This window comes from Ambystoma mexicanum, chromosome 10 (assembly GCF_040938575.1).
Source record: "Ambystoma mexicanum isolate Mex_15411 chromosome 10, UKY_AmexF1_1, whole genome shotgun sequence".
Classification (NCBI taxonomy): Eukaryota; Metazoa; Chordata; class Amphibia; order Caudata; family Ambystomatidae; genus Ambystoma; species Ambystoma mexicanum.
Genome location: NC_090932.1, coordinates 1,273,330,680 through 1,273,351,339, shown reverse-complemented (window position 1 = coordinate 1,273,351,339; position 20,660 = coordinate 1,273,330,680). Strand labels below are relative to the sequence as shown.

At 46.4% G+C, this 20,660-nt stretch overlaps 2 protein-coding genes across 8 annotated transcripts in view; one reads left to right on the top strand and one right to left on the bottom strand.

The window, feature by feature from the left end:
* RHBDD3 (rhomboid domain containing 3) overlaps positions 1 to 9,624 on the top strand; it is a 266,057-nt gene extending 256,433 nt beyond the window's left edge. For all 7 annotated transcript variants that reach the window (XM_069619257.1, XM_069619256.1, XM_069619255.1 and 4 more), the window contains one exon: positions 8,989 to 9,624. In XM_069619257.1, coding sequence (XP_069475358.1) covers positions 8,989 to 9,208 — 220 coding nt within the window. In that variant the 3' untranslated portion in view covers positions 9,209 to 9,624. The remainder of the gene's footprint in view (positions 1 to 8,988) is intronic.
* EMID1 (EMI domain containing 1) overlaps positions 1 to 20,660 on the bottom strand; it is a 949,835-nt gene that overhangs the window by 111,141 nt on the left and 818,034 nt on the right. The window lies entirely within an intron of this gene.

Genomic DNA, 20,660 nt, shown 5'->3' with positions numbered 1-20,660 from the left:
CCTCTCCCTCTCTCATCTCTAATTGCCTAACTGCCATTCAAGATTGGTGTGCCGCCAATGATCTTTGTCTGAATGCCAGCTAGACGGAGATCCTCCACATCGGTACACCTTCACCATCCTTTCCCCTCACTCTCTGGCTGGCCTCCCTTGGCCCTCCTCCTACCCCCACCTGCGAGGCTAAGAACATCGGGGTCATCTTAGACTCCACCCTTTCCTTCTCCGCCCACATCTCTGATGTCTCTAAAAAGTCAAACTTCCAACTGCACCTCCTCGGAGGTATTTTGCCTTTCCTCTCCTTCACCCAGATGCACACCTGCTCTCGAGCCCTGGTTCTCTCTAGGTTGGATTACTGAAACAGCCTCTTTCTAAATCTGCCTGCTTCTACTCTCTGCCCTTTGCAACTCATCCAGAACAGGACTGCAAGACTTGTCTTTGGCCTCAAGCCCTGGGATCATATCGCTCCAGCTCTGAAATCTCTCCACTGGCTCCCAGTGGATGCAAGGATTACATTCAAAACCCTCTGCATTGTCCACAAGGCTTTCTGGGGCCTGGGTCCAAAATACCTTCAGCTATCCCTCCGCAAATACCTCCCCTCTCGAGCTCTTTGCTCTGCTACCTCCAACTCACTCAGGGTCTGTTGTTTTTCTAAGAAACGAGCTGGGGGGTAGATCTCTGTCTTCGGCTGGGGCCTCCCTCTGGAACAGCCTCCCTGCCACTCTAAAACTTGAGGAGAACCATCTCCGGTTCCTGAAGCACCTTAAGACCTTCCTCTTTTCTTCTGCCTTCGCTCCCCCTCTCCCCTGCTGATCTGTTATTTCTTGGCACCGTGCACCTGGCCACCCTCTGTCTTTTGGGCCCAGGTACCTGCTCATCCTGCCACCCTCCCGCACTGCCTCCGGGCCACCCCTTGCACTGGGGTCTGTATCTGTACCCATACAGCACCCCCTTTTTTCTTCCTGCACTTATCTGACCTACCCTGTCTGCTGCCTTAAACCTAGCACTTGCAAATTGCTGGCTGCATTACCACTGTTTGTTGCCTTTATTTATTTATTATTTATCTGTTTCTCCTCTGCTTCACACTTTCCACCTCTCCCCCCACCAATGCACTTTTCCCCTCCCCCTCTCCCATGCACTTGCGCGTTCTCAATGTCACTGGGCCTAGTAAGATCGATGTTTTGTTCTCTCCTGTTCCCCTCCCTTGCCTTGTCGCGCTCTGAAGCACTTGTGTACGAGCGCGATAGAAATAAAATATCAATCAATCAACAAAAAAAAGCAAATAGTAAGCCTATCCATGCACAATGCTGGACACAACCTGGATGCAATCTTCTGCAAAGAGGCACTCTGTGCATCCGCCCCACCAATACCAATGCTATGGAGTGACCATCACCTAGTAGAGGTTTCTGTCAAACTCCAAGCCCGGTTACCACCTGAAAATGCATTACTACACACCATGTGTAAAAGAAATTGGAAAGAACTGGGCATAGAACCCTTGACAGATCTGCTGTAATCGACTCGACCAAACACCAACAAGTTGGAAAGACTGACCCTGGACTCAATGGAAAAAATACTCAACATATGGATCACAGAGACCTTAAACCATCTAGCACCCACAAAACCGTTTAAAGCCAAAGTGAAAAAGTTTGGAGAAATAATTACAATCAATACCAAAGACCACTCTGAATATACAAATCTGCAGTCCTCAAAGCAAAAAAAGGATGCTATGCCACAAGGATCGTATCAGCAAGTAACCCACAGAAGGAATTCTTCAAAATCATCAAAGAAATAAATAATCCCACAACCTGCAATAAAGGTGCAATTCCATCACAAGCACTTTGTAACAATATCACTAACCACCTTTGAACAAAAATAGAAACTATTCTCCAGATCGGGGCAAGCTGCGCAACTATAAACACAACCACAGGACCTCCAACAACAAGCGATCCACCAATCGCAACAAGACACTACCAGTTTGAACCAATAGACAAAGAAGCATTCTCCGCACTAGTAAAGAAGACTAGCCTTGCTGGATCCCCATCAACCCATGCCCATTGGGCAGCTACAGAGAAATTCTCAAACACAACACCCTGGCAACACACTTCCGCCTGATGATGAACCAATCACTGAAAACAGGAGATGTACCAAAATCGCTCAAATCAGCATACATTTAACCCCTAATTGAAAATGATACGAAAAGCGCAGAAGACCCCAGCAACTATAGACCGATATCCAAACTACCGTACCCAGTAGAAATACCAGAGAAGCATGTTGATAACATCCTACTCAACTATGCATAAACAAACGGATTGCTCGATCACTCGCTATTCGGCTTCAGACCCAGGACAGGAGCAGAATCAGCGTGTAACGCTCACCTGATTCCCGTAGAGGCGCCGGTCTTGACTGGGCGTATACCGTATCTTCAAAGGTGATGTGTAACACACGGCTGGCTCTTTGGGCTGGACCTCTGTGCACTGTATGCCTGACTCGAAGGGTAAGATGTCTGCAGATAGAAAATATGGGATTAAGGAACTGGGTTATTGAATGTCTCTCTCTTCTTCCCTTTCTCTTCTCCTGTAGAACCCCAAAGGTTAACGCTCTCACCTTAGGTAAGTGAACGCCGTGCTCTCCATCTGCCTCGGGGCAGGGTGCTGTAACCAGTTTCTTCACTGGATAAGGGGAGCAGGCCTCTTGACTTCAGAGGACTGCTGTCCGTCGTTTACTGCACGAACGGTAAGTTTCGAGTAATTCTAATGTCTTTAAAGTCTTTAGTAATGATGTTTCTTGTTTTGCAGGGTTCCGGCGATGGCGGATGACGGGCTGAAGTGAGTTGAAGATGGAGCCCGTGTGATGAATAGAAGCGCCTGGAAGCACGTAAGTAAGCGCTTGTTGCCTGCTTCACGATGCGCTCTAACTGTCTTTTTATTTTGCAGGTACAAGTTCGGAGCGGCTGCAGGGTGCCGGAATACCCACTGGGTTAGATGTGGAAAGGAGTAATGGCACGTGAGTATTAAAGTTCCCCAATGTCTTTAAACGCACCTTGTTTTGTCTTTCAGATGCGGGATACAGCGCCGAAGGCCTCCGGAGCGTGCGAAGAGTTGGTAAGCTTTTGTCTTTCAGATGCCGGAATGCAGTGTGAAGACCTCCGGAGCGCACGAAGAGTAGGTAAGCCTTTGTCTTTCAGATGCCGGAATGCAGCGCGAGGCGTTGGTGACAGCCGATGGACCAGGTAAGTGAAGAGCTGTCACTGAAGACCGTAATGCTAACCTGTTCTTTCTTGTCTTTATAGGTGTTGCTGAAGACTGGATTCAGGATGGTAAGCCTTTTTCCTTAGGCCCAGGATCAGATGCAGAAGACACGATGAGCGTTCTGCTGCAGAGGATGCAGAATAACGCAAAGCAAGATTCATTCATCGGGTGTGGTTTAAATAGCCTCCTGTAGTGCTTAGGTGTCTCCTTCCACAGCCACGCCTAGGTAAGAAAAGAGTTCCTGCTTTCCAGAAGAGTTCCAGTGTTCTGAATCTAGGGAGTGGCTCCTGCCCCACCCAACAGGAAAAGTAGTTCCAAACAGAAGAGGATCAGAGGCTCAACTGGCAGGCAGGTAAGCAGCATGGTCTGCTGCAGATAAGTCCACCGAAGCATTATGAGCCCTCCGAAGCATTATGAGCCCGGCGCTTCCAGCGCTGGGACTGGGCATATTCATGAGCCTGGTGCCACTGGCGCCAGGACTGGGTCCAAAAGGTCCCAATTGGGACTGGTTGGCACTCGGAACCTGGGTTATGGATCTGCTTCCAAGGGAGTTGGAAAAAACCCTGACCTTTTGGAAGCAGAGATCATGACACAGCGCTCCTATCAATATGGGACAACCTAAAAATAAACGCAGACAATACCATAACTGACCCCATACTTCTAGACATTTCACCAGTGTTTGACACAATCAGACGCACAAGGCTAATCGAAAGGCTTGAGGAATACAGTGTAAAAGACTCAGCCTTAAAATGGCTTAAATCCTTCCTCACAAACCGAACAGAAAGAACCTACCTACCACCATTTACATCAACCTCCAAAATAATCTCCTGCGGAGTCCCTAAAGGCTCCAGCCTCTCCTCTCTCCTTTTCAATCTTTACATGTCCCTATTGATGAAAATCATTCGGAACCACAGACTGGCCACCTACAACTATGCAGATGACACACAACTGATTGTCAAGATGGCCACAAATCGAGACCCAAATGAGACCTTCAACAAGTGCCTCACAGACATATAAAGTTGGATGACAACCAACAATCTCAAATTAAATCCGGCCAAAACAGAAATAATGATCTCACCTACATGGGACTCCAAAACCAACTTACAACTGAACTGGCCGCCTGCCAAGGGAGCCCAACCGGAGACGTCAAATGTGGTAAAGAACCTGGAAATACTAATGGACAGCAGACTCTCACTGGAACCACAAGTCAACGTTATTACAAAGAAATGCTTCTACCTCCTGAGATTAATCAGAGTGATGCTGCCCTGTCTATCGGTCCCACACCAAACTCTCACAATCATTTCCCTAGTTTTAGCAAGAATCGACTATGCAAACAGCCTCTACATTGGAATACCAGAACGGCTCACCAAAAAACTTCAGTGCATCGAAAACACTGCAGCAAGGATACTGATGAGATTAAACGGAAGAGATCACATCACACCAGCGCTTAGAAGCCTACATTGGCTCCCGGTTAAAAAACACATCCAATTTAAAGCCCTATTCATTGCCCACAAATCGCTACACGGACAAAGGAGCCAAATTCCTCCAGGCCAAAATCAACCGCTACCTTCCAGGAAGAGACCTACGATCCAGCGACTACCTCCAAATCAAAAGGAAACAATCAGAAAAAAAGAAAATATCAGAGGAACTGCATTCTAGTACCGGATTGCCAATTTATGGAACACAATGCCAAAGGAAATCGGGACAATTTAAGAACATTTTATATTTAGAAATGACTGAAAACTTGTCTGTTCAACTCAAAATGACCAGAACAAAGTGGACAATACCAGCAGAAGCAACAGGGACCAAAGGAAAGCCACCAAACACAAACACTTTTGCACCCCACAAGCACACTATGTGCCTGGTAATTCATGCTGCGCAGAGATGGACTAATAGGACTAGCCAATGCATTGCACTCAGAGGAATTTGTGGGGCCAGCTATTGTACTGAGCTTGAAGCAGTGGTGGATGCGGACAGAGTACTGCACTGGTAAGAATTGAAGGGTACTATTGAGTTGCAGCTGGATGAAGTCTGAGGACATAATTAGAAGAACTTTTTGAGTAACCACCGTACTAGCCACCCTGCTCCCCTCCCACCTCCCTCATAAGTACTATACACGCCTATGGGCTAGCCATGGGCTAGCCAAACTACACACGCTCCCACTAAACCTAAGTAACACCAGCACACACAAACAACCAGGACAATGGATCTTCCCCTTACGGATACAACAAGCCTGTACACACGATCAAGCTACCACCCAATACCGCACATGAAACACACAAACGCACTCCCAACAAAACAACTTTTGTATATAACAAGCATTGAGTCTTACCCTTATAGAAACGTTAAGCTAGTGCACAAGCCAACACACGCAGACACCATTTTCTCATGATTCTGGACCTATCCTATCATTCTACCCTCACTAACTCACCCCGCCCTCTTTATCGCAGAGCCACATGAGCACCTGGAGACCGCTGCAGTGGTAACGGTGTAAGACAACATAACATGGTTAAAAAAACGGCCAAAAGGCTCTTTTTATTGCAGCATGGTCATTTTTTGTCATGTGTGCCAGGTATACACACTGCACTGAAATTAAATTCATATGCCCAGCTGCAATAATGATATGCCAAGTGCAAACCAAAATGTTGAGTTAATGCCCCATGGTCCTGATATTGTCACCATATGTAAGCTAAAGCCTGGCATGGCCATGCTCCCATATCACCATCATTTGCCAGTAACTGCTTCATATGCCTCGCACAACTTTACATGTCATAGTGCTCCCATCTTGTCAGGTGCAGCACACATGCCAGGGAATGCCATTTTATAACGAGCAGTCCCTCGCATGCCTGTCATAATCTTGTGCAGGGTACAGCCTTACATTTCCAGGAGCTGCTATCGATTCAAATTATAGTCTCCTAGGTCCCACTAAAATGCTCTTTGTTTATATTATTTTAATTATTGTTCAGTGCTGGCCCTGCGCAGAGGGTTTCAGAGTGCCTTACAGGGTTCAAAGTTTCAAAAGGTGGGAGGTGAAACAAAAGTTAGAAAACATTGATAGGATAGACAAGTGGTTACAGAGGAGGTGGAGGGGCTGGATTACGTGTGGGGGGAATGGTTATGCTTTGAGGCTCTTTGGAAAGTGGTGATGGTGGGTGCAGTGTGGATGGGAAGAGGTTGGGTGTTCCAAGCTCTGGATGCCCACTTGGCAAACGCTTGCTTCTGTGTGCATGTTAGTTTGCAGATTAGAATGTGTAGAAAATGTTGGCCTGCGTGTCTGGTGTTTTTGTGGGTGATGGGTTTGAGTTTCTCGTGAAATAATATGGGGTTTTGAGCTGGAATACAATGCAGAGTCTTATGAAGGCAATTCTGTGAGTTATGGGTTATCGGTGGAGGTGGACGAGAGCAGGGGTGGTGTGAATGTTTGGATAGTTGGAGGAAAAGTCAGACTGCTGCATTTTGTATAGCTTGCGGGGGACATGGGTGTTGTTGAAGGCAAAGGATTTGACAGGTGTGGAGAGGGATATTTGAGGTGTTTGTGATGAATTCTTTGATCCAGGTGGTGAGGTTGGATTTTTGCCTGCGGGGAAGGTGAGGAGGTATTCCGTTTTGGAAGGATTGAACTTTAGGAAGTGAGTGGCTATCCAGGTGGTAATGGTGGAGGGATTTCTTTTGGAGGGTGTGATTTGGTAGCATATTTGCTTGTCGTCTGCATATTGTTAAAAATGAACGTTGTGTTTGTTAAGGGTCTGTCCAAGGGATACTACATATAGGATGAAGAGGCGAGAGGGAGGATCCTTCTGGAGTGCCGTTCTTGACTGGGGTGGGGTTGGAGAGAAAGTGTGTTCTGTCTGTGAAGACAGAGGTGAACCAGCTGAAGACAGCGCATGAGAGTTTCATCATGTGGGATAGGATGTTGAGTAAAATTATGTGGTTGATGGTGTCGAAGGCTGCAGAGAGGTCGAGGAGTAGATGTGCTTTCTGTCCTTTGTCTGTGGTGTTGTTGAAGTTGGGACAAAGAGTTCCATGATTCTGGCCAAGTACGGCAGTAGTTTTGGGTAGTGCAGGCTCGAGAGAGGATTTCTTGAGGAAGGGGGAGATTTGTCCGGTTTTGAGCACAGAGATGATGCTCCCATGTGAGAGACAAGAGTAGATGATGTTGAGCCAGTGACCTGGGATTGCGGTGATGCAATTGGATGCAGGTTGCGTGGGCATGCGTCATCAGTTAATCTCTCGTATGGCTGGTATAATTACCAGATGCAGAATACATACTTTTATGTTCATGTGCTGCCATCATATTCTAACTTCAGCTTTAAAAGTCTCCGAAATGACAGTTTATACCGATTAATACTGAAATGCATGGTATATGTACCATATGTAAGCTATGGCATTAAATGTCCTGATAATGCCCTCATATGCTAAGCACAGAATCAGAAGCAGAGTAATGCCATATTAGGCCAATTAATGGCTTGTACACCTGCTACAGGCATCATGTATAAGATACAATCTCACTTGTGCAGTTGCTGCTGTCATATGCCACCTGCTGCATACCATGCCCATTAGGGCCATCTTATGCCAGTTAATGCCTTGTAAAGCCCTATTCAATGTACATATCCAGATGCCTGTGTGCTACAAAGAATTTAAATGCCGACATAATTAACAAACAGAGAAGTGGTATGTCTTGATTCTCTTGTAGATTAAAGACTAACAAAAAGTAATTTGCGTGCCAGAAAAGAGTGCCCAGTTTATGGTCTTCTGGAGTGAGCAGGTACAATTCCTTGCACTTGGGTTTCATGATTCCCAACCAACAGAGATGTCCAAAAACATGGGTGGTAAGAGACCTACACTCCATCTAAAAGACTGGCTGTGCCATTTTGGTTTCAAGTGCTTACAGATTCCCTTACAATAAAGAGGACACGATCTGTTTCACCATTTTCATTGTATATATTTTACACATTCAAGTTTAATTAAAAGCAATAATTTTGTGAATTTTAAGCTAGTTGTATGCTTGTGAAGGCCAGAGCCGTCTCGCATTTTTGGGAGGGAAAATGTACATTGAAAAGCATGAACAAAATATCTTGGGAGACCATAAACTTTGTCGTAATCAGCATCCCTCACAAATGGAACAGAAGACCGACACCACAGCAATGCCAACTTGCAAGTTGGTAACGTTTTGGTATTTACGACACTTATTTTCATAGCTACGTGTATATCTGTGTATGTTTACTCATACAACTGAAGCAAGTCCTTAGGTAAGGATGAAGTCTGCAAATTCTGTCTGCGGCACTGTTTTAGTTAACTTCTAACTCCCACTGCTTATAACCAATCCTTGACCAATTTAGCAGAAATTAAATTGCCTGACTTAAACGATCTGAGAACATTGAATAGGTTGGGGGATAACGAAGATTTGTTGCGGTTGGTGCAGTGCAATAAAACGGAGTTAGCCAAATTTTGCAGCAAGTTGGAATTTACAGTCTGAACTTGGAGCCTTCTGAAAAATGGTGGTTTCTCATTTTTGTTTTGCTACTACTGAAATTCAATGTTTTGAATTCGAATTTCCAGACACATTATTATGGATATTCTGGAACCCTCACTGTATTATTCCATTGATAGGTCGACTGCGATCCCCTTCTACACTGTAATATAATGAACTTCTACCTTCTGTAGCGATTTCCTGGTGGATGTTACTTACCCTACACTTGCCTTCCTTTTGTTTTTTTTCTCATGTTCCTCCTCCTTTCCACCCTAGGTTGCAGCAACTGGAGAGGATGGGCTTTCCCACTCAGAAGGCTGTGGTGGCTTTGGCAGCGACAGGCAAAGTGGAGGGTGCAGTCTCGCTGCTGGTCGGAGGTCAAGTGGGAGAGGAGGCCGTGGTGACAACTGATAGTGGAGCGCACTACGCTGGTGGTCACAGACAACCGGAGAGATCCACCAGACTGCAGGAACTTTGCCATCCATCTGCGGAATAGGAACTCTCCCACAGTTTTTAGTTAGTTTCTTTAAGACCCAAGCAGAGCGACTATAGGAACATGCAGAGTTGTGTGTGCGCGTGGAAGACACCAACAAATACAATTGGATGCAGATGAGGACAGAGATCGGCTTTGGGAAGGGTAACAAAAGTGATAGTATTTATGAAGGTTTTGAGTGAGGCGGATTCTAAAGGTGCTCCATTTCATTTCATAATGAACTTCCTGCCTACCTATTATTGGTGGTCTGACGTTTTCTCTGGACATTTAAATCAGCAGGTGAATTGGACATGGGGAAATGAGCAGATGCCACACTGACCCTCAGGGCTATACGATAGTCAACATTTATGTTGTAACTAAGTGTTCCTGTTTTGTTATGCATTGCTGTTTGTGTTAAGATAAACAAAGATAATCTTTAATATGTTCTTTATGCTTGTGTTAGTTTTCCAAACCAAAATCCCTTATGTACTGAAACCACAATGGGAGGAGGGTTGAAGGTTCCTTGGCGTATCAAGGGTTACCTGTCACTCACTAAACTCCTTTTGTCATTGTATGTATGTAATTTATAAAGCACAACCTAGCTGGGAAGCAAAGAACGCTGTACATAGGGGAGGGACAGACCCAGGGGTATTAAAGATTGCTGGAATGGGAATGGGGGAGAATGTGAAGTGGGAGCTCTGGAGGGGCAAACGTATGATTGAGTGGAGTGATTGGAAATATGTTCTTTAAGGAGTGTGTTCCTCAGGTCTTTCGTGCACACAGATGAGTTTCCCAAACTTCCTGTGGCCACACAGATAAGCCTGCCAAGTCTGTGCTGACCGCATAGGGCACAAGCAAGTCTCTGTAGCCCACTTTCACTGTTTGGGGCACAGGTGAGTGTCCAAAGCCCTCTGACTGCCCGGGTCACAGTCAAGAATTCCAAAGTGTACTACAACTGCTAAGGGCACAAATAAACTCTGCAAAGTTCCAGCTGGCCATTGAATGGACAGTAATGCCTCTAAATTCACCTCTTGCCAATCATTTGTGCATTTATTGTGGTTTATTCAGGTGCCACTCGCATAAAACGTTGTTGTGGGAGAGGATTTAGATGGGAGTACATACCAGAGTAAAAGCAACTCCTTAAATTCATTGGATGCACCTCGATGGCCGCTTTTAAGTGCCCTCAATATCTTAGATGTCCTTAAAGTCTGAGGTATTTTATCTATCTGTCTTCATGGATTTATAAAGCAACTGCAGCCAAAAGGCATCTGCACGCTAGTACCAGGAAGGGAAAGGCAAGACGTATCTTTACTGGCACAGGTATGTTTTCAACTTTTGTCTGAATTCCATGAGATGTTCTATGGCCCAAAGATCTCTGGGTTGGCTGTTGCACAGATTGATTGCTTGAACTCCACGGGAACGTCCCATCACTCTTTTCCGTTTGAAACGAATACTGGTTAGGATCTGAGAGTGCGCCTATCAAAGCTTGTGAGGCAGGCAATCATACTGAAATGTATGCTGAAGGTACTTGTGGCCAGTTCAGTGGAGGTCCTTGAATACAAGAATTGGTGCCTTAAACTCAATGCGTTCCATGACGGCCAACCAATGCAATTTCTTGAGGATTGGAGAAATATGTGCTCTGAGCGGGGGTACCTGTCATATTTCTGGCTGTCGTATTATGGACAATTTGGATGGGGTCTAGCACATATTGAGGGGCTCCAATTAGCAATACATTGCCGTTATCTCTCCTGGAGCTGATTATGGCTCAGGCTATGGATGCTGCATGGCTTTCTGAAGTAAAAGGATTAATTTTCTCGAGTGTCATCAAGTAATAATTTGTTGAACTGACTATTTTGTAACTATGTTGAGCCATTGCATTTCTTGGAGTCAAGGTTGGTACCACAGAGACAAGTGTCTCTCCTCGGGCTTGCTAATCAGCGGAGGAGGGTCTTGTGTCCCATGGACATCTGCTGCAACACACACTGGCTATTGTTTGCAGACTTATAATTCTCTCTGCATAGATTTCTACGGGCCTTTGTCAGAAAGGGCAAGGTCGCTTCTCTCCTTGTCACCCTCTCGGTCTGTGCCATCTTTCTCTTCCTCTGGAATTGCCGTGCTCAGTTAGCTCTCACGTCGTGCGATCTACCTTGTTCGTCTTGTGCTCTCTTGCGCCACCTTTTATCCCTGTGGGGAAGGGAAAGGGCCGGCAGGTGTGTGTTGTTCTGGTCAATTACCTGACTTTGCCTGACCCTCATATTGGGACATGTCAGGTAAATGGCTCTGGTATTAGTCCGTTGTCTTTCGTGTCTTGCGAAAGTGTTCGTGCGGGAAAAGGGGGGGCAGTGTTTTGGAATATCCTGTGTGGTAGGATGGGGAAAATGTATCGAAGGAAGGGGGATACCTCCTCTCACCCGACGGTGTCCCACTCACCAAGGACCCCCCCCATCCAGGTGATCCTCCCTCACTGGTCCACCCCCAGGAACTGGATCCAATACCGATTGCCGTGTCCTGGCCACCTGGATGACAGATTCCTGGGGACTAGCCAGGGAGACACCGGGTTTCTCACAATACCTACAGAAAAAGGGCACTCTATCGCACAACAATGGTGACATGATGCCAAGGTCTGTGGACATCTGGTATCAAGGAAGACTGAGAAACTGTGTAGGCGGTAGTCTTGGTGGCCAGTTATGCCCCGTTCAGTCACAGATTGTTTCTTTGTTCCGTTTGCATCCATGGCAAAGACCATTAAGGAGAAACCCATTGGCCTCTTGTCTAAAATAACCATAGCTAACAAACCTTGGGACTCTGTCTCCATGGATTGTATAGTGGAATTTCCTGAAATGCAAGGAAAGAAAAGAACACAGTGTGGGTGGTGGTGGATATGTTCACCAAAAAGGCTCGATTTATTCCCTGCAAGGGATTGTCTTCTTCGCCAGGCAGCTGACCAGTTCTTTCTGCATGTGTTCTGTCTTTTCGCCCTTCCCTCAATAACTATATTGGACAGAGGATCAAAGTTCACTTTGCGCTTCTGGAGAGCTCTTGCAAAACGTTTGGACATAGATGCTCGTCCGCCTATCATTCTCAAACGGAAGGGCTTATTGAACGAACGAAAAACAAAAAAGTGATGGGTGGAAGGTTGTGCATTAATCTGAGCCACTGGCACTGCTCTGGGCAACCTTCCACACCACCGTCTTTTAGCCCGTCTGGACCATTGAAAAAGTGGTCCCGCCATATGCAAATAAGTCAGGTACTGGCACCTGGGCCAGGCCGCCTCTGCACTGTAACACAGGGAACCCCAGACATGTTTTGGCCGTGTTGGGCCTCCTCAGTGAGGTACAGCTTGGTTCCCTACGGCACAGCGAGCAAAGGACCCATGTCTGGGCATACCTTCTTTCACATAGGGAGACACACTAAAACCAAAAAAGTGATGGGTGGAAGGCTTGAATTAATCTGAACCACGGGCACTGCTCTGGGCAACCTTCCACGCCACTGTTTTAGCCTGTATGCGCCATTGCAAAAAGGGTACCTCCATATGCAAATCGGTCAGGTACTGCCACCAATGGAAGTAGCCCTGCCCGAACTGCTAGGCCAGGCCCCCTCTGCACGTTTATACCAGCAACCCCAGACATGTTTTGGGCTTGTAGGGCCTGCTCACTGATTTGCATATGATCTTTCCCCTTCTGTAATGGCTTGGCGGCTGGTATGGAGGGTTGCCCAGAACTGTGCCTGTGGTTATGATTAATTAAATACCTTGCAGCCATCACCTTTCTGTTTTGCTTAAGTCACCCCGAGTGGGACTGGTATACCTAGATGTGGGTCCAGAGCCTGCTCGGCCTAGAGACCCAAGCTACTCCTCACTGATGACGACCAACAAAGCTAAAACATGTCTGTGAATGCTTCTGGTCTTGTGCAGAAGGGATGTGACCTAGCAGTTCACGCTGGGCTTCACCTTTTGGGGCGTGACCAGGCCTGATTTGCATATCGTCTTCCCCTTCTGTAATGGCTTGGCAGGCTGAAAAGCGATGGTATGAAAGGCTGCCCAGAGCTATGACTATGGTTATGATTCATTTAAAACCTTTCAGCCATCACCTTTTATGTTCTACTGAACAAGCGGACCAAATGCTCAAGCAATACTTATGATGCCTCTGTTTACAGTGACAAGACACCTGGGCTACTTAGCGTCCAATCGCGGAATTTGCCTATAACTACATGGTGCATTCCTCCACCTATGTATCCCTGTTCTTTGCCTTGTATGGACAACATCAGAGGATTTTACCTGAGGAAGTTCTTCCTCCCCCCCCCCACTATGGCCCTGGCTGCGAATGATTGTTTCTGATACATCCAACATGTTCGAGCAACCATTTTTCAGCATTTACTTGTAGCTCAGGATCGGATGAAACGTCAGGCAGATGCTCCTCGCTGACCTGCCCTTGTCTATCAACCAGGGGATAAAGTCTGTCTGTTGAACAAACATCTTCGGCTAGAGGGGTCTCGCAAGTGGTTGCCACGTTTTGTTGGGCCTTATGTTGTGGAACAGGTGATTAACATGGTTGCTTATTGGCTGGTGCTTCCTAGAACCTGGCATATTCCGCACCTTCTTGCCTCGCCCCTGTCCTAAGTCCTCCAGGTATCGTGCATGTCCTGCCCCTATTCTAGTGGAGGGTTCAGAGGAATATGGGGTATCAGGTATCCTAGATGCCGATATGCACAGAGGTTGTCTATATTATCTCATCGATTGGAAGGGGTATGATCCGGAGGTTCGGACTTGGGAACCAGTGGAATTCATGCATGCTCCCCGGCTTTTGAAGCAATTCCATGCACTGCACCTTGACCGTCCGTGTGTCCTATGGCTATGGGGGAGGCTACTGTTGAGCAATACCCTCATTCTCGACAAGCCCTCACCTACCGAACAGGGTGGTGTTTGACAAGGTGCTTCCAACATGGCTGCCGTGGGAACTACACTTACCAGATAACCTTGCACAGTGTATTATGCCATCACGTACATCTACGCTGATCCTGGCTTGCAGAACACCTATGAATAAGGCAGTAAAAGCTGTAATTTTCCACAGTACTGTGCTTTTCAGCATTCTCTGTGAGATGCTTCCTGGAATTTATTTTGTTCTGCTGTAGTCTCGTGCCTTCGGTATTCGACCCTCTCCCTGTCCCTGGATTGCCTTGCTGGTCGCTGCATGGTAACTGGTTCTTGGAACTCTGTATCTGACCCTCGGTCAGTCCCGTTTGTTTTGGCCTAACACGTTGGTTCGCTAGTTGTTGGAATCTTGGTGCCTGTCCTTTGGAGCCTCCGTCCTTGATCCTTTTTTTATTGTAAATTCCTTCTGGATCTACAGTTTTGAATATTCCTTCTCTGCTCCACCCCACACACTGACTATACTTGTACCCTGGTGGAACTTGAGAACAGGATCATCAGTCCGGTTTCTGGCCTTCTCCAGGATTGTACACAACTGCTGGCTTCCCGGATTGTTGGTTCTCCTTCTTAAAGGCGTCCTCATGCCATCGGGGTGAGGTCCCTACGAACTTGGAATCTTGTTGCTCGGGTTTCTGTTTGTGGCAACTTCGTCGGGCGGTTCCCTGGTGTATAGATTTACTTCCTTTCTTATTACATGATTGGTAGGAGAATCGGTATCTTAGTCAGGAGGAAACCAGATAGGGTGTTGAACTTAGGGGAGACTGTGTTATGCTGTCCTTTGTCATTGTATCTCATTTTTCAACCTGTGTGCTTGCCTCTCATGTAGTGTGCAAGTAACCTGTGGCCCTTTCTGAACATCCCTGGTATCGTTCCTGGATTCTGATTTCACTTTTTGCCTGATAAGATGGAGAAAGCTGTGTATTATTCTTTTCTCCCTTCTCTGGTATATCAGTAGAAAGGTCTTAATATCTACGGGAGGGCTTGTGTCATAGAACACCCATCGGCTGTTCTAATAGTCTGACAGTAACTCTGAGAGGTTAGCCAAAACTCAATCAAGGTAACACTGGCGAGCAATCAAGGCTATTCTCAGGAGAGTTCGAGTGTGGTCCTGGCTACACAATGAGTTCACACAGTGAAGCACACAATAATTCATTTTAGACAGGTGGGTACAAAAATACAATATTTATTCAAGGCCCAAAACACACATTAGGAAATGAAACAAGCACGTTAAATTATTACACAACACTCAATTATAAACCTATGTACAGTCAACATAGGTTTTTATGAATGCATTCAATAATTTATGAAAAAAAAAGAAGGTACGTGTTGCAGTATGATAGAACCAAGTCAACCGAAATGTGCCCTAACTTCAAAAGTCCAATCCCTAGGAAGAGTGGAGCCTTGTACCCAAAAGTATCAAAGCTTCGCCCCAGAAAATTTCTTAAGTAGGTTACGGTTCTTCTGTTGGTGAATGTTTCAAAGAAGATGAGCAACAAAGTTAGGGTAGGTAAAGTTATGTTTCTATCTTTCAGGTACAGCTGCTTTTAGATGCAATGATCAAAATGCGATGGAATTACCAAAGTGTATTCCAAGGAGAACAGGTGGGGGAGGACAAATGCTATGCATTTATTTACCCTCTTCTTCGATTTTCCCAGATCGCTAGGTGGGACGCTGGATGTAGGTTTTCCCGCTGTTGGTTCCAGTGAGAGGTACCCAGGAGCTGCGGGTGCAAGGATTCTTCCAGTCAGTTCCAGGAGCAGAGTGAAACCCTTAGTGATGAAGGGATTCAGAAGGCTCTGATGAAGACCACTAAAGGACACTTGACCAGACAAGGGAAGGCGAGTTCCAGTGACGGCCACCGCACACAGGCAGCGGCAGGCATCCTTACTGTTGCAGTTGAAGATCTTTCTGAGCAGGATGCCTTGAAGCTGAGAGGCTGAAAGTCATCATGAAGGTGACTTACACCACAAGCTGGTGAGTACTGAAGTTCCAGCGATGCATGCGGAACCGTTCTAGCGAGGTTGCTCACTGGAAAACTGGTCAGTCCACGGGGTGGTCCAGGGACGCCTCCGAAGGTTCAGGACGGCTGGGTCCTCGAGAATGTGTCGAGACCGGTTGATCCCACCAGTCCAAGGGTTGAAGGACTGCTTGGGGCCTTCGGAGATCAGGTAGTTCAGCAGGGCTTCACTGTGCCAAACACAGGAAGGTATACTGGGCCTCTTCTGTAATTGTCCACGGATCTTCAGTCGGCTTCTCTTATACATGGGATACTTGGCTCCAACGCTGATATCCAGAAATAGCTGCAGGACTCTTCTTATCCAAGAGTCAGGCTGGAAGCAGGTCCAAGCCCACCAATGGTAAGGATATGCACCATTCAAACAGATAGCAGTGGTCCAATTATGTGGGTTTCACTTATGCCACAGAGCTAGACCTTTAGGCACCATGGATGTGGAATGGGTCCAGACAGTCTCACTGTCACACCTTGAGACAAAACCCAGATGTCGCAGATAAACTCCCGTTTTGGGTGTTCCTTCACTCTGTGAGAACTTTCAGCGTGATATGCTTAAGACTTCCCCCGCAAGAGCGCAGCCTGCAGAAGTCAAAATTCCTGTCAGGCCGGGGGCTTGAATGAAAAGGCATGAGCAGCGACAACAGAGCTAGAGAAACAAAGAACAATGCAGTAGTTCAGAAAATGCAGTCAAAGAAATGCCGGAGTACAGCAAACCACCACCCACGAGTACCCACTCTTACCTGCTCTGTGAAGGACACCAGTAACCTACTTGTAGTCAAGGCAAAGGATAATAGGATTGGGTGAAGAATGAAAAATCTCAAGGTTTAAGACGCAGTCCAATATGTGGTAACAACAGAGCGTCCCAAAATATGTGGAAAGCAATCCAATATGTGGTAGCAGCAGAGCGTCCCAAAAATGTGTGAAAAGCAATCCGATATGTGGTAGCAGCAGAGCGTCCCAAAATATGTAAAAAGCAATCCAATATGTGGTAGCAGCCGAGCGTCCCAAAAATGTGTGAAAAGCAATCCGATATGTGGTAGCAGCAGAGCGTCCCAAAATATGTAAAAAGCAATCCAATATGTGGTAGCAGCAGAGCATCTATGACCGGTGGGGAAGGGGTTTTCAATGGTAGTTTTACATAGACAAATAACTGCAACCAAGGAACACTGCGTTCACTTCACGCGGGTTCTTATAAACAAACGAAGTTCACAAATCCAAAAAGCGTCACAACAGAATGGGTCAGAGAGAAAGAGGAGTCGATGCAACGTAGCCAAGTTCGGAGTTCCAAAAGGAATGTAGCAGCGGGAGATGAGTGTCGGGAGAGCAGACAAGGATAAGGCAGAGGCAGGGTCTAAATACGTGATCCGAATCGTAATGAAAATACCTGAATGCTAATGCTCGTTACTATCACAGTTAAGGAGCAACCGATGAATGGAGCAACAGGCATTAAGTACAAGTCATGGAAAGATGTGAAACCGCGTTGCGTGTATGTCACGTGACTACACAAAAGGGTTTGATGGGAGATGTGGTTCTAATGTACTCCATGTGCCCAATAACGCTGGGACAGCCGCTAGGGTAGCCTCCAGGTGTTATTAGGCGTCCCTCGGTGCTGCCAGCCAGGAACTCGGGATATGACACTCACTCCCTTCCTTGGCCGCACACACACAAAGGCATCACTAGACCGCAGAAACTGCAGCTTTCCAGGGCAAGTGCATGACCTTCTATAGGATTTCCTGACCTGGAAAGCCAGGAAGAAGGCCAAACAACAAAATGGCGAGAGAACAAGTGAAAATCTCATTGCATGGCTATTTTAGGGTACTAGCCACATTCAGTATCCATATGCATTAACGCAAATGTGTACACAAACGTATCCCCACTGCACTGCATTGTAAAATGGTGTGTGGACTGTTAAAAAGTTAACAAAAAGGTCTATGGAAAAAAGACTAAAGGGAAACGTAGTTTCCCAGTAATGATAGCCCGAAGGACCAATCAGTTTCTCAGTAACAAATATGAGAAAAAGTTCCTTGTAAAAAGTCAAGACGGGTTCAAAAACAAAAGCAAAAATCTGGGGGCCTATGTAAATATGGAGGGAAAGTTGCTAAAAGAGAAATCTTTCCTAACAGTGACAAATGAATAATTCTTTTTCCTACGGGTGGAGGAACGTCTTAGTTTTTTTTTTTAGCTTCTGTTACTGAGGAGGATGGCAGCAGGGGCATTCCTAAGCAGGCTGTGAGATGCAATAGCCCAGTGTAAAAGTGCCTTTGGTGAAAGATATTTTAGGATAACTATAAAGCTGAGAAGGGAGACAGCGAGTGCCATCACTATATTTTATCCATGTGCCCAACACCCATGGGTGGAATTAACATGAGACAAAAAAATCTTCATTGGCCTGTGGATTTCCATAGGTGTTCTGGTCTGTTTGGGGCAATCCCTCTGAGGGCAGAACGCACTTGATGGGAGACATTAATCGGAAGACCCTAGAGGCAGAAAATCTTTGGCAAAACTATGTGTCCCACACAGTGGTAGGTTGGTGGACAGTGTGATAACATGATTTATAAAGAATTGAACTTGCACTGCTACAAAGGCAAGTGCATTCACGCTATGGTCTCCCACATCTGTTGCCGATTCCAACCGTGCCCATGGCCACTTGCCTGTGTGTTCTGTTGATGCGCAGGATGGTATGAAAACATTTCATATTCTTTACACGCATCCACAGGTACCTATGCACCTTATTATACAGGCGCACGCGCACTTGAACTCACTCACTTTCCCCGCACGTTCAGCAGCTCTTCCTTTTGCAGGTACTGGCTCAGTAGGAGCAGTAAGTGAATGACTAGTACTTTCCAACAGCCTTCGATTGAACTTAACAACCAACATTGGCAGGCCAGATTCCTAAATTACGAGCACCACATTATTTCGAGGACGCTGGGAGGGGGCACGTGTGCATCAGAGCTACCTTTCAATATCACCTTTCAGCAATTGAACAGAAACACAAGTACATTTCATGTCAAAATGACATGAGGACACTGGAACACAAGTACAACATAGAAAGGTAATAATATATAGAGGAAACTAAAATGAAAAAACATAAAGAAATAGCATTTCAACTGCAGTGGCAGAAGACAAATTAATTGGGAAGCCCATGTGATGCCTACAGGATGAGGTTGGTTTAGGAGCTTAAAGACCGGGAAATACAGGGTCGCTTTTAGCTTGGTTGACTCTCTGGGGCCTTGTAAGTAGAATCCTTTGGCTCTGCGCTGAGGTTTGAAGCTGCACAAGTAGAGTATTGGATCCAGGGTGTGTCCCTGGATCCACATCAGTAGAATGCCTGCACAGGAGGGTGTCTGGGGCAGCGCTGGCGATAAACGCAGGCTCCCATCTGCTAAATGAGACACACCAGGCAGGGACTGATATCTACATGGGGACCGCTGGGGTTTCCGATGCACGTTCCTTTAATCTGTCATGTCCCGCCGGTCCGTGGTGACGTGACACGTACATAACATTCCTCTCCTTTTCATAAAACAAAATAAACCTTACACCAACCTTGCCTTATGCATTGTGTGATCAACTCTTGAGACCATATTTACATACATAGTCCTTCAGTTTACCCGGGGGTCTTGGGGGCAACCCTCAGGTCATATCGGCTGTGTCTCGGGGGTGGTACGGTGGCTGGGCTCCCCTCTGCTTCCCTGTCTTCGGCGAGCTGGTTGGCACACTTGCCGCCCCTCTGTGGTCAGGTCCATGCTCATTCTCTTCCATTGTGCTTTGTCTCCTGCTGGTTGTCTCTTTGTCATCCTCGTCCTGTCGCTGGTTCTAGCTTTCCCTCCACGTGGTGTTGGGGACGCTTTTGAACCAAGACGCATCACTTGGAAAAAGTATCGTGTCCTCGGCTGGCCACTAGAAGTGTTGCCTTTCTCTGGGTCACCGTCCATGGGGTGGGGTCATACTGGCTTGCTAGCTTCGACTTTGAGGCATTTTGCGGGACTAACACTTGATCTCCTACCTTCTGTCGAGCCTTTTTCACCCAGCATTAAGTGCTCGTGAAGTGGGTTTGCCAACGGTTCAGTTGGTTTGCCCGGGTTGTGAGGTATTGAAGAATTCAGGCGGGTTCCGTACATCAGGTCGGCTGGGGGCGTGTCAGTTGAGGTGTCAGCTGGTAGTTCCTCAGGAATCGATAGAGTTCGCCTTTCCATGGGCTGCTTTGAGTCTTCGCTGTACGCAGCACTTTATTGATTGTCCTCATGAAAAGTTCAGCATCGCTGTTGGCTTGCAGCCATCTCGAGGTGATGTAGTGATGGTGGATATGGAGGTCACAAACCCTAAGGAGACCTGAGGGAATCTTTATTTGGACCACTTTAAACAGCCCTTAAACAAAACAACCATACATCAACTTTGTTTAAAGGGTCCCTTGCTTTTCCATCCCCATCCGTGTTAGGCCATTACTGTTATTTGCTTTTGTATTATGACATACCATTGCTAACTTTTTTTAAATCAAAAATATCAATTTATTATCATTTGTAAAATCACAGCACTAAAAA